Source organism: Capricornis sumatraensis, chromosome 13 (genome assembly GCF_032405125.1).
Source record: "Capricornis sumatraensis isolate serow.1 chromosome 13, serow.2, whole genome shotgun sequence".
Lineage (NCBI taxonomy): Eukaryota > Metazoa > Chordata > Mammalia > Artiodactyla > Bovidae > Capricornis > Capricornis sumatraensis.
The window spans coordinates 29,360,600-29,374,452 of record NC_091081.1 but is presented as its reverse complement, the minus strand read 5'-3'; the positions used below and the strand labels follow the sequence as shown (position 1 = coordinate 29,374,452).

General features: G+C 48.1%; 1 protein-coding gene across 2 annotated transcripts in view; it reads left to right on the top strand.

Moving 5' to 3' along the window:
• The first annotated feature begins 2,716 nt into the window (after nt 1-2,716).
• FOXO3 (forkhead box O3) overlaps nt 2,717-13,853 on the top strand; it is a 115,214-nt gene continuing 104,077 nt past the window's right edge. The window contains exon 1 of one of the 2 annotated variants that reach the window (XM_068984905.1): nt 2,717-3,349. In XM_068984905.1, the coding sequence (XP_068841006.1) occupies nt 2,732-3,349 (618 nt within the window). In that variant the 5' untranslated portion in view covers nt 2,717-2,731. The remainder of the gene's footprint in view (nt 3,350-13,853) is intronic. The other variant, XM_068984906.1, reaches the window with a different exon arrangement.

Genomic DNA, 13,853 nt, shown 5'->3' with positions numbered 1-13,853 from the left:
GAGAGGGGTGTCTGGGGCCTGGAGACGGGTGGCCGCGGCCAGTCAGAGCGCGGCATGGCTTGACGATTGAGCGGCGCAGCGAATGGCAATGCGGCGCAGAGATCCCGGGTCACGCGCTTGTGGATACAATGACATCATCTGTTTGTACGCGTCGAACTAGCTTGGTGCAGGGGCGGGGCCGCGCGTCACTTGAGTGACGGGTCCTGAGCAAAGCCCGGAGCATGGACTCGGGTGGATGGGCGCATTCCTGCCTACGCTGAGTTGGACCTTTTTGTGTATGGGGTTGTTGCCGAGACCGCTCTGGACTGCTTAAGATACTTCTCGTGACTTGGAAGGATGGGGCGGGATATTTATAAATCAAAATTGATAGACTCTCGGTGTGTGTGTTGCATGTAGTGCATTCTTAGTGCACGAATGAACGACTTGGGTACTGTCGTAGGATAAGGACGTGTGAAGATGTTTTTCTAAACCTGAAGAAGTGTCTTTATTTTTAAAAAGTTTAAAAAAGCACAGTTAGCTGCTTTGCCATCATTTAAAAATTAGACTCATTATTTCCCCTTCACAGTTGTTCAGAATTTGTTCTTGCATTTAGGAATATGGAATAATTTGCTTTTCTCCCGAGTCAGTTACACTTCTGCACTCGCTGGCCATGAAATTCATGCGAAACGAAACACGACTGCAGTCAAGTGTCCTACGTTAGAGACTCAGTTGCAAACCTGGTTCCTGATCAAATCTGAGAGCATCAGTTTATCGACGTCCTGAGAACACCAACATCTTCGCTTGCCAGTATTTTCACGCTGAGGTAACCCTTGCCGCCTGCGGTCAGCATCTTATCTCGGGTGTTACCTGGTGTCCGGTTCTAATGGGGAACCGGACACTAGGGCGGGCCCAGAGCCTGGCGGAGCGACGGGGACCCTTCGTCGCTGGGGAGGGTGCCAGGCGTCCTGCTTGGAGTCTGGGAGGCCACGCGACTGCGCTCGTTGAGCTTTTGGAGCTCTGCTGGCCCCCCTCCCTCGTCTCCTGAGCCAGCGCCGTGCTTTGTTGTTGAGGCTCGCAGGAGGGAGGAGGAGCCCGCCGAGTCTCGGTCCCGGCGCGCGCCCTGACACTCAAGCCTGCAGCCTCGCGGAACCGGGTCGCGCGGGCGCGCGCACACACGCACGCACGCGAGCACACCCCGGCCCGCCGCCCAGCCCTCCCCCTGGGCGGGGACCTGCCCGCCCGCCCGCCGTCAGCCTAGGTTGAGGCACCCTGCGTGTGTCTATAACTTTGTGTTGCTGCCGCGGCCGCTTTGCTTGTGGAAGGGAGGAGGAGGAATGTGGAAGGCGGCGGGGCGCAGGCTGACAGGCGGTTTCTCAGGCGGGCTGCGGCGGCGGCGGCGGCCGGAGCGCCTCTCGGCCGAGGTTGCGCGCCCCCTCCTCACCGTGCCCCAGGCCCGCGCGGGATTGTGCGTCCTCCCCCCTCGTCCCTGAGGGGAAGGAACCGAGGTAGGCGCCGGAGCTGTGAGCGGGTCGACCGCCTTCCCGGCGACTCCGGATCTGCTTCTGAGCTGGGCCAGGCGCTTCCCTTTTCCCTCCCCGTGACTCGTTGTGCGCGCCCCTCTTCTCTCCCGCTAGTGTTTTTAAAGGACTTGAGTGAAGGGGGGGAAACTGTCAAGATGGCAGCAGCGGGAGCAAGGAGGTGAAGAACGTGCTGGTCTGAGCTTTCTGGCGGCCCGGGAGACTTGGTGCTTCCTGACCTGTTGGTAGATTTACGTTCCGACTTGCCCCCTTCTCCCGTTCTTCACTGGGAAGGGGGTGTAAGGCACAACGCCCGTGGGAGAATAAGCCTCACAAACCCCGAAAGTGGCCGTTGCCGCTCGGCTCGACCCTTGGCAAATACCCACCGAGCTGCTTGCCCTCCTTTTTCCCGGCTTCCCCTTTTTCTGGAAGTGACAAGGGCCCGTTTGCGCTCGGACCCACGCTTGCCCTCTCAGCCCGCGGGCAGATAGGGAAATAAGGAGCTTCCCGCGCCGTCCCCGGGCTCGAGCCCTCCGCTGGGAGGGGGTGGCAGAGGGGCGCGGAGGCAGCAGGGCCGGGGACTGGAAGAAGAGCCAAAGACGCCACAGACTTTGGCGGCGGCGTCGCGGGAAGCACTTGAGCGGGCCCGAGCGAAACATAAACAAACGCACGCCCGCCCGCCCGGACTCGGGCTCGGGCTCGGACCGCAGCTGGGCTGCGCCAGCGTCGGCTGCTGCCCGCTTTAAAGGCGCGGCCCGCGCCCCTCCCCCGCCCCGCCCCTCCCCCTTCTTCCCCGCCCAGCCACCTAGCCCAGGAGAGACCTGCAGCTCCGGCGGCGGCGGGGGAGGGGGTGCCCCGTGCGAGCCCGTCGATTCGCTCCCGTCTCCCCAGCGGCCTGGTCTGGGGGCGGCGTCTGCTGCGCCAGGTTCGCGGGACGCACGTCTCCAGGTCTGCCTGCTCCTGGGAGGCGGGCGCGGTGCGGTCGCGAAGCGGTGGCGGCGGCGACGGCGGGCGAGGACTCGCCGAAGACTGGGTTCCAGCCCGGGATAACCAACTCTCCTTCTCTCTCCTCTCGTGCTTCCCCAGGCGGCGGCAGTAGCGGCGGCGGCGGCGGCGCCGCCTGGGAGCCCGAGCCTTCTCGGCGCCCCCGTCCCTCCCCCGCCGCACCCCGCCCCGGCGCGAGAGGAGAGCGCGAGAGCCCGAGCCGCGGGCGGGCGGGCGGGCGGGCGGCGAAGATGGCAGAGGCGCCGGCCTCCCCGGCCCCGATCTCTCCGCTCGAAGTGGAGCTGGACCCGGAGTTCGAGCCCCAGAGCCGGCCGCGCTCCTGTACGTGGCCCCTGCAGAGGCCGGAGCTCCAGGGGAGCCCGGCCAAGCCCTCTGGGGAGGCGGCTGCTGACTCCATGATCCCCGAGGAGGAGGACGATGAAGAGGACGAGGACGGTGGCGGTAGGGCCGGCTCGGCCATGGCGATCGGCGGCGGCGGGGGCGGCCCGCTGGGCTCTGGGTTGCTCCTGGAGGACTCGGCCCGGCTGTTGGCTCCTGGAGGGCAGGACCCCGGGTCCGGGCCAGCCCCCGCGGCGGGCGCGCTGAGCGGGGGAACGCAGACACCGCTGCAGCCTCAGCAGCCACTGCCACCGCCGCAGCCGGGGACGGCTGGGGGCTCCGGGCAGCCGAGGAAATGCTCGTCGCGGAGGAACGCCTGGGGGAACCTGTCCTACGCCGACCTGATCACTCGCGCGATCGAGAGCTCCCCAGACAAACGGCTCACTCTGTCCCAGATCTATGAGTGGATGGTGCGCTGCGTGCCCTACTTCAAGGATAAGGGCGACAGCAACAGCTCTGCCGGCTGGAAGGTGCGTACCCACCTGGGGCGGGCGGCCGGACCCGCCGGGCCTCCTGCGCAGTGCGAGGCGCGTCTTCGATTCGACGGAGCGCTCCTGCGGGCGCGGGGGAGAGGGGTTGGCAGGGAGAGCCTCCGCTGTGAGGTTTTGGGGGTTTTGTGTGATCCCGGAGGAGGGGCAACCGGGGACGGCCGCGAAGGTGGCAGGATGGGGAGAGAAGGCTCCTGGGGAAACCTCAGGCATGGCCAGGTGAGGCGAGGGGTTGAGGGACACCGGCGAGGGAAGGACAGACGGACCGGAGTGAATTTGCTGGATTCCTGGGTCATCGCAGAGAAGGTAGGTCTGCGGCCAACTTGGGAGTAAAAGTCCCCCATCGTGGGGGTGCGGCGAGGCCACTACGGGGGGAGTGAGGGGACGGGTTGGGAGGGGTGGATTTGTGGTTTTAAGTCAGTCGCTGAAGCGTGGTGTGTTGTGACTACCTGGATGATAACCCTTGTGCCCAAGTTTTCGGGCTTGTGGGTGTTCATTCCCACAGGCACATCAATCCAATTACAAAAAGCGGTGGTTGTAAACCTCTTCCTGGCCGGTTTCCTTTCCTTGCCTGTGTCCACACCTCTGTTCTTCAGAGATGTCCCTACAGCAGGTAGCTTCTGAGATGCTTTGGGGCCTGGCACGGGCCAGCCCTTCTACCTCAGCGGGGACTCGCTGCACCTGCTGGCTTCTGCGCAGAGGTCCGGATTCTGGCGCTGTTTGAGACAGAGGGTCCAGGTGCCCAGGACCCGCGCCCGGCGCCTCACCTGGGCCTTGGGGAGGGAGGTTTGCTGGCAGGGCTGGACCGTAATGGCTTCTACCTGTAAGTGAACCTGAAGAGAGGCTCTCTACTGTTCGTTTTCAGCCTCTTGGGGCACTGGACACGTGGTAGGGAGAGAGGTGTGGAAAGGCCTATGATGTAATGACTTCCTGCAATTGGGCATCCAAAGAGATTAACTCCTGTGCCCCTGCTGGGCCGCTGATACCCAGCGGCTTTGCTCTTGCACCTCATCCTCCTGGCCCCATCTCCCAAGACAGGAATGCATACCAGGCTAAAGGGAGCCCTGTGCAGCTGTAGACACATATCTTTCTGTCAGTTGCTTCTAGTAACAAGTTGGATTTTTTTTTTTTCCAATTATAAAGGTGGTTGCTTCCTCCTTCTGTCCCTTCCTTTGTTGTCTTTGGGGAGCTCTGTACTTCATAGATTCCAGTGGGTGTATAAAATAAGAACAGTTTGACCTTAGGTGGAGAACTGAAGCACTGGAGAGGAGCTAGTACATGAAAAAGCTAAAGAATTTAGTGTCATTGACTTTTAATTTGGTTAAAAAAAATCTTGAACTATGCCTTAAAATTTTTTTATGGTTAGTATAGGGAAAGGGTTTGATACTTTAAAAGGAAAACAAGTGCTTTGATATTGTTCCACAAATCTATCTCATCCTTGAACAAACGCTGTTATTATGAATCTTAGGTTCGATTCAATTGTATTGCTTTGCAAAAGAGTGCCAGTTTTGTGATAATAGGTTATTTATGAAAAGGATGAGAATTTTGTTTCAAAGCAGTGCTGATGTGATACTTTTAAAAATTGAGTTTTCAAGTGGATAGCAAGGGTTGATCTCAGTGTATAGTGTTAGGAAGGGATGAATTTGTGGGATCTAAGAAGATGGATTGGGTGGGGTGTGGAGTCTTTTCCAAATTTCTCACACTTGAAATTTAGTCCTACATATTTTGGATTTGGTGCAGATAATCTGTTAGTTAAAAGTTAGCTTTAAGTTAGTTAGAAAGTTAACATAGCAAGGGTTTTCACCTTTTTTATGATTTTTAAGGTTATGAAAGTAATTTTCCATAAGTAATATTTCTTGCATCATGTTTATGGTTAAAGATAATACTAGTTTATGGCATTTGAAACTTTTTTTTTAAGACTTATGTGGGAAAGTGTGGCTACCAAAAATAACCATGAATTGATACTGAATTAATTATATTTTCACATAGCTTACAGGATCTGCAATAGAGATTTGGGGCCTAGTCTTAAACTTCGTGGTTTTATATCTTAACTCTTTTTGGTCTCATGGTTTGTTTTTTCCTTCTCTGCTATCTCATTTTTCTTTAACTAAAATCTTATGAAGCGTTATAAATTGAAACTGTCCAGCAGTCATATGTTTAATACTGGGCACATATTTTATAAATATTTTATCTTTAAAATTTTACACCAGGTCCATTTCTGATTATCGCATGATAACTAATCCTTGAAGACTGTAGAGATATAATTGAGTTAGAGTTTTTGCAAGATAATCTTTACCAAAAGATGCAGCCATGCAAGAACTTCCAAATCTTTGATGATGGAGAAGGCCCTTTGAAACTGGGGTTGTGGTTTCACATTCCGATTATGAGTAATAGCCAAGCTTTTTTTTGTGCTTGTGGTTTAGTGGAGGTGGAAGAGAGGGAAAAGGGAGAGGTCAGGAGCTAATTGTGACCTGTTTCTATGCATCCAAGTTTCAGGAGTTGATTCCTATCATGATTAGTCATTTGGAAGCAGGTGTGTGCTTTTAAACCACACTACTTCCATTCTGCGTTTTACATTCAGGTTTTTAACTTCTAAAAATGTCTAGAATTCAGGTTAACCTCTGCCAGTCATGTGTGCACATAGGTGTAGTATGCAGCACCTAGGCCTTACTTCTTTTATAGTTTCTGGGCCTTTATATTAATGAGATCTTGTAACTAGAATTATCACCCTAAGAGCATAGAGCGAATTAGAAAAGAGGTCTTAGCGATCAGAATCAAGACCAGTGAATCAAAGCTCTGGTTGCATGTAAGAATTATCTGGGAGCTTTTAAAAAATATCAGTACCCAGAGAACCTGATTTAATTGGGCCGATGTGAGGGTATTGGTTGGTGACGTTGTTTTTGTTTAATTTTTGAAGTTTCTTAGGTGATTCTAATGTACAGCCAGGACGAGGTTTGCTGATATAGTTCAGTCCCCTTATTTTATAGGTGAAGATCTTAATTCTTCAAGTTAATGACTTTACTAAGATCACACAGCTGGTTAGTACAGAGATAATTAGCAGCCTGTGGCTCTAGAGATCTTTATTACACTATTTTTTTCTCTTTAAATTGATCCTTTCTAAAGGTTATGTACTAAGCACTGGGTAGTCTTACATAAGTAGAAGTTGTTTTCCTAAAAAGCATATTTGTCTCTCCATCTAAAAAATCTCGGTTATTATTTCAGCATCGAGAAGATGACTGATTATTGGTAGAGGCTGAGTGAGCACAGTGTCTGTAAAGCTGTCTGGTGCCTATCAGGAAAGAGTACTTAGGAACTGTGAAGTGACAAAGGTGGCAAAAAAGGACCATTTTAACAAAAGGAGGAAGCTCTTGGTTAACTTGAATTTGTCAGATGCAAACCGTGCCAGGGAGAAAGGTGATAGCTATCTCGCAGGTTCCCTTACCTCAGGCATTAAAGTAGAAATGAATAATCAGATGTGGTTAAAGGGGGAAAAGGTTACATTTCCTTTAACTCAGATTAAGCTTACTTGCGCTGCACCGTTAATTGAGCTGGTGAGGTCTCTGTTTCCTCCTGTCTCAGGCAGACCTCTAGAACTCCAGAGTTTACCTGGTGAGGCCCATTTTTCACTGATTCTCCTGCACACGCCCACTCATCAGTGCTTCCCATGGGTCAGGGCACAATAATATCAGGCGGCTATGAGTTTATGTGATGGTTCCTACAGCTTCACAAATGTGAGAGGACTTCTGCTGCTGCAAGTGACCAAGTCTTCCTTCATGTGAGAATGTGCCCTCTTGCTGATTCTTCGCAAGGTTAAAAGATGAGGGCTGGCCTGCCACATAATACTTGCTCACGTCCTTATAGTTCTAGCTCTTTAGATGAATGCACCCAGTTCCTTTTCACCATACTGTATTTTTTAAATATGTTATTTTAACTGCAACTTTGATGTTTAAAAATATTTTCAACAATTTCAAAACGACAGAGGCATAATAATTTCATACTGGCCTCTGATTTTGACCCCAGTCACCTTTTGGACTAACTCACTAAAGGGCCAGTTAGGGTTGTGCTGTACGAGGAATCTATCTTCAGCTTGGCCCCTGTTGCTGAAATACTGTTTTGTAATTTCCTTCGGCAGTACTGTCTTCGTCAGTGATTCTCAACTAACATACTTCCTCTTTCTACAGTGGCAGTACACTAGGGGGACTGTTTTTCTTCTTTTTCAAAGCTGTGTCATCGACCTATGAGGTGAAGAAATTGACCATTTTAGACTTTGATCTGTGAGCCCCATGTAACAGAGAGGCTCTTTTAAAAAGAAGTTAAGTGTTTGTTTTGATATGTTTATCTCCTTCTTTGAAAATGAAATGAAACTATGCAGACTTATTTTTAGGAGTTTTTAGGAGGGTTCTATTTTAAGGGAATGATACCATAGAAGAACATCTGTAGTTAAACTTTTTAATACTCTACTTATGATGCTTACTTAAAACCAGCACGATATTTTTATTTGGAAAATTTGTGAAGAAGCCTTGTCCCACTAAAAAAATCATTTACCTGATTTGCAAAAATTTAGCAGACACTGTTCATCTAAAGATCTTTATAAAAATGCAAAGATAAGACTGTTTAAGCTAGTGCCTTTTGAGAAGATACCCAGCTTACCCCTTGCTGATCAGTTTTTGGATTCCCTGGGCTGGAGAGAATGAAATTTATTTTGTTTTCATACTCTTTTGTCTTGTCTGTGAGGAACAGGCTCAATCCTATTTTTGACTCCTCGTTTTTCTCCTCACCTTTTCCTGTATCACAAATGGAGGAGCCCTGAGGGCCACTTGGACTTTCTGCTGCTATAAAAAGAGCTGGGGATGACATACATGCAGGTGGGTTGTATCAGTGGATGATGCAGCTGGTGCACAGTAAGTAAAAGACTGAAAAGAGAAAACCCTTTTTACTCATTTGCATCTCATGCCATTTCATTCATTCAGCAAATATTTATCAGAGGCATGCAGTGTGCAGGGCGTTCTGCCGGGCCCAGGGATGTAGTGGTAGCACAGGGCAGATAAGGTTCCAGTTCACAGGAGTTTGTGTTCTCTTGGGGGAAGACAGAAAATAAACATGCAAATCTGTGCCCTGTAAACTTGTCATCGTTGCCCCTTCTCTTTGCCTTTTTCCCATCTGTACTTCTGCTTTCCTTAGTGCTCCGGCTCTCTGCGGAGAAGTCACCAGCAAATGGCAAAGTGGATGCTGGGCCCTGGCTTGGAGCTGGCCTTTAGCTCTCTGCAGATCATAATTTTCAGCTTGCTTTGGAGATGCAGGGCCTCTGTCACATGGCTCCTGTAGTCTGGATCTTTTGGGGAGAAGCTGGAATTAGAGCACACTGGTAGCCCTGTACTCATCTTGGGTCCCCAGTTCTGTCTTATGGGGTCATGATATAGGACCAGCCTCTTGGCGTGGATGTGGAGCCTTGATGCAGTCAAATTGTCTGTATGACTTCTTGTCTCAAATTAAACACTAAATGAAGTCTTAAGGATTATCTAAATACTTCATTTTGCAAGTAAGGAAACAGGCAGGAGCATGTGAGTGACTAGCTCAGGGGCCCAGAAGTAGCAGGGGTGGAGTTAAATGTGTCCGTGTGAGTCCCGGGCACCAGTGTTCTGTAATGTCTGTTGCTAACCATTGTGGTTTCACAGCTGTTCGAGTCAGTGCCTCCATTTCTGCAAATTCTTACTTCATTTTCTCTCCTCGGCTCCCCTCCCCCATCCCCTAGATTGGCTGGCCAGCAGGAGAGTAGCTGTGTTTCTCTTTTTGCATTCTCTATCAGCACTCAGCTCACCTTGCTGGAAAAGCCTATTCTCTCAACCTCGCCCTACCCTGCCCACCTCCTGACTTCTGTCTGTTCCTTTTGCCATTTTTCTGTGACTCCTCTATATTTTCAAGAACAGTGTAAGAACCTTCAAAGCAAGGAAGGTGCCTACCAGACAAAAACATTTCTGATAACTTGGAGCTGCTTTTGGGCTGATTATGTCCTCAGCCCATGAGCTTAGCCTCGTTCTGGGACAGTGATACTGGAAGGGGGATGATGTGACTCAGGAGTGGAGTGATGTCATGTGTAGAATCTTTTGGATACTTGTAGCTACGAAGGTGGCCCAGACCTCCTAGTGCTGGTATCGATATGATGTCATGTAATTATGAAATGGTGCTGTGCTATCTAAGGCATTTCTTAGTGTCTTGTTTGCTAGTGTAGAAGTCCCTGAAAACTTCATCAGTGCCAGTCGTTACGCATCACAGAAACGGAGAGAAACCTGATCTTGGGATGACCTTTCCTGAAGAGAAAGTTGAAATCATGTTTTCCTTCTGTGTGTGGACCCTGCTTTATGCAGCATCAGTATTACTGTCTAGAAAGAGTCACCAAATATACATATCCACTTCAGAAGCAGAGCTCTGGTGTAAAATTAAGTTGTCCAAAGTGTTTTGCATTTGCAGATGTAAGTCTCAGATGTACTTGAAGTTTTACATAATGGATTGGTAAATACAAGTCACAGATGAAGGAAGAAGAGATAGTGAGCAGTCTGAGCTGGACCTGTCCAGGGCCAGTCTGCCTCTCTTCCGAGATGGTTTTCTGAATAGGTGTTTTGGCTACTGATTATCATGGAAAACCTCAATTCTGGTCAAATCAGTGTCCAGACAGGCTCAGCATCTCTCATCATTTTATTCTTGATCGAACGACTTCCATTTCTCAGTATTATAATTTCCCCAGTTGGAAAAAGAAGTAAAATAGCAAGCATCTGTGGAATATTGTGATGTATCACTCCTTTCTGGTGAAATACAAATGTGTGGAGTATGCTTCAAGCTGGGCTTCCCACCCCCCTCAGAATGTGTATTTTCACTTGGACCTTTTTGGGATATTTTAATCTTGAGACTTTTTCTCTGCAGCATGTCAGTCCCTACTATGAGATAACGGTACAAAGTCAAGTAGATGAAGTTTTCTGGTGGCCTGTGGTACTTGCACTCATTTGGTCCTCTCATGATTGTGTGTAGTGAAGAAGCCAGCTTATCTTCTGGGGGCTCACCATGCCTGGGTATCCAAATGCACCCCCATTCTGCAATGAAGAGGTGAGCTTAGAGCAAGGAAGCTGTGGCTCACTTGTAGGGGGAAAGGCCAAGGTGGGAAGTGGCCCCTGCCACACACAAACAAAATGTATTAGCTTTCCTTTGGAAAAGGAAACCCATAATAATTCCAGCAGATGCCTTTGACAGTTTTCAGTATGTGTTTTGTAATTTCTTATTTATTTCTGTGAAGACTTTTGAGTGTGCATGTGTGGGAGAATCTGCATCGTATTTTTTCTTGTGTTTTGGATGTCTAGTGAAATTAATAACTTGGCTCTTGGAGCCATTGAGAATTTTCTTTAAATTTAGAGCCAGCAGAGGGAGTGCACATGTCTTTAAACTGATCTTGAGTTTTTTTCCCCACATAGCTAAAATAATACCTTGGTTAAAAACACCAAAAAAAAAAAAAAAAAAAATCTGTAATATATAGTGTTTCCATGTAGGCTTATGTCATTGTTAGAAAAGGGTAATTTGGAGGAGAGAGTGTTTAAAAACCTAAGATAACTTTTTAAAAAAGGAACTTTGGTCTTCTGAGACTTATGGTCTAATTCCCATCCTCAAATAATTGAAGGCTTTCTAACTGAAAATTTTCCTCCTCTGTTTCACATATTTTTGCTACTTCACTCTTTTTTAAAATTTATTTATTTTTGAATTGAAAGATAATTGCTTTACAGCATTTTGTTGGTTTCTGCCAAACATCAACATGAATCAGCCACTTTCAGGGGAGTCGCAGTACTTCACTCTTGAAAACATGTGAATGTTCTTCTATACCTGATAGCACACGTCACAATGTGTCAAGATCAGTGGGCTCTGTGTTTTAGTGCTCTTTTGGTTGAGACTCTTGATGTTTTCCAAGACGTCATTTTCCTGTAGGTGAAAGAAAGGCAGAACCTCCATTATTCTTAATTCAGATTTAGCAGTCATGGACCCGCTAGCAGTTTTGTAATCTAAAGTTCTGTAGTTCTGTGTTCTGTAGTTTGTCGCACTCTTCACATTGCCCCGTATTCTGGTGGTGGCGGCTTATTTTAATTTGGGAGCTGTAGTGGGTTGAATAGTACCCCTCCAACCGCCCCCCCCCCCCCCATTAAGGTCCACCTGTAACCTCAGAGCGTAACCTTGCTTGGGACTAGGATCTCTCTGGAGGGAGGTAGTTACATTAAGGTGGAGTCATATCAGATTCACGTGGGCCCTGTGTCCAGTGACTGGTGTCCGTATGAGGGGGGCAGAAGACATGGTAGATTCAGAGAAGGCTGTGTGACACCACGGCAGGAGGTGGGGCAGCACAGTCACAAGCCAAGGAGCGCCAAATTGCTGGGGGCGCCAGGGGCTGGTTGGAGGCCAGGCGGGACCCTCCGCTGCAGCCTTCAGAGGGAGCATGGTGCTGCCCACACCTTGACTGTGGACTTCCAGCCTCCAGCACTGAGAGAATAGGTTTCTATTGTTTGAAGCCCCTAAGTTTGTAGTAATTTGTCATGGTAGCCCTAGGAAACACACAGGAGCACAGGGATGGAAGAGAGGAGCGTGAAGGGTTGCAGATAGAGGAGAAGAGGAAAAGAAGGTTTTATTTTTAAAATTGAGATATAATTGACATAACAACATTATTAGTGTCAAGTGTACAACATAATGATTTGGTATTTATACATGTTGCAGAATGATCATCACTATAAGTCTAGTTAACATTTTTCTTTTTCTTTCTTATGTTGAGAACTTTTTAATATTTACTCTCTGAGCAACTTTCAGATACCTAACTATTAACTATATTCACCAAGCTGTATATTGCATCCCCAGGACTGACTTATTTTGTAATTGGAAGTTTGTCTCTTTTGACCTGCTTCACCCATTTTGCCCTCTCCCTCCAAATTTATATTTAGATTAAAATTAAAATGTTAATCACTCCTAGGCTACTTTCTGGTAACTTAAATTTCTTCTTTCTTCATCCCGCTGTGAGGCACAGAAGGGAGGTGTGAATTCCCCTGATTTCCCAGTGAGAACTGCTGCAGCGAGCCTTCCACCCTCCGTTTAGCATTTAGCGTGTATCCTGGGCACCCTCCCTAACCCTCCCACTCTGCTTACTCAGTTTCTACTTCGTGAGGCTGGTGGAATGGCTGTACTTGGGGAGTGTGGACTTGAGGTTTAAGGCCAAGGTCTAGCTGAGAGCTTTGGTCTACGATAGCCTTTCAGGGAGGGAGCAGCCTGGGTCCTCAGCGGAAGGAGAAGGTTGAAGAATTCTCTTTTCTCCATCTCAGTCAGGCTTGAGAAGATAGAGCCCCATCAGATTCACTGCCGTCCATGGTGGCAGTAAGGATAATCAGAATCTCTCTGGAGTCTCCTTGGCTCTTCCTGTGGTTGGTTCAAGCCCTTTCAAAGTGTCAACACTTGAGCCTTCAGGCTCCCATCCCCTCTGTATACATTTATGTCTGCAAAACCCAGCCGTCCTGAAGGAGCATGGAGTGGTAGTCCTCATTCAAGTAGCAACAGGTGTTTCCTAGGTACCGTGAAGGTGTTTGAGTTGAATTGTTCAGAAGTATTTCAGAATTAGAATTGCATCTGTTTATGCTCATATTTCAAAATAGTATTTTGGGAAAAGGGAACCAGGATTATAAATCAATTGGAAACACAGTTTGGTTTTTACAATAGAAAGAGGAGTTGACACAAGATATTCTGAAGCCTAGTTATAATAATAATAGTAGCTATGATTTATCGAACACTATCATAGGCCAATTACTCAGGTAGATTTTTTACATCTAATATTGATCCTACATGTTAAGCATTTAAGTATAAACCCAATTTAGAGACAAGAAAATGGTTCAGAGAAGTTTAATTGCTTGGGATTCAGAGGAAGGTTTCTTTGAACGTCAACATTTTCTGCTAAGCTTTGCTGCCTCCTGAGTGTGGTGGGACTTTGCCTGGCAGTGAGTACAACAATAAGATTAAATAGCTGCCATTGAAAAAGTTGCTACTATGTGCCACAGTCTTCGTATATATTACCATCAGTCCTGATGTTAATCTTTCAGAATGCTGTCTTGAATGTTTATCTTCTGGACTGTGGCTGACTCGGGGTAACTGATACCTCTCTCTGTGTTGGAGGTGGAGTAGACAGAGACCCATGATTTAGGCTCCTGCCTTTGATTTTGTCTGAGTGAATAATTTTAAGAATCCAATCAGTGCCTGGGCTCTTAGTGGAGCAATTTAATTTGGGGATTTCTATTTCTGTTTGGACGCTGCTTTAGTAAACCACTGTTTAACCATGGTTTACTATGGGTCAGATAGTATACTAGTGTTCAGAACTAATAGAGTGATACCATAGTGTGTGGAAATCCTTAGGGCTGGGCTATTATCTTTGAGAAATTTCTGCCTTGGGAGAACAGGGTATATCTCTGCTTCTATAGGCTTC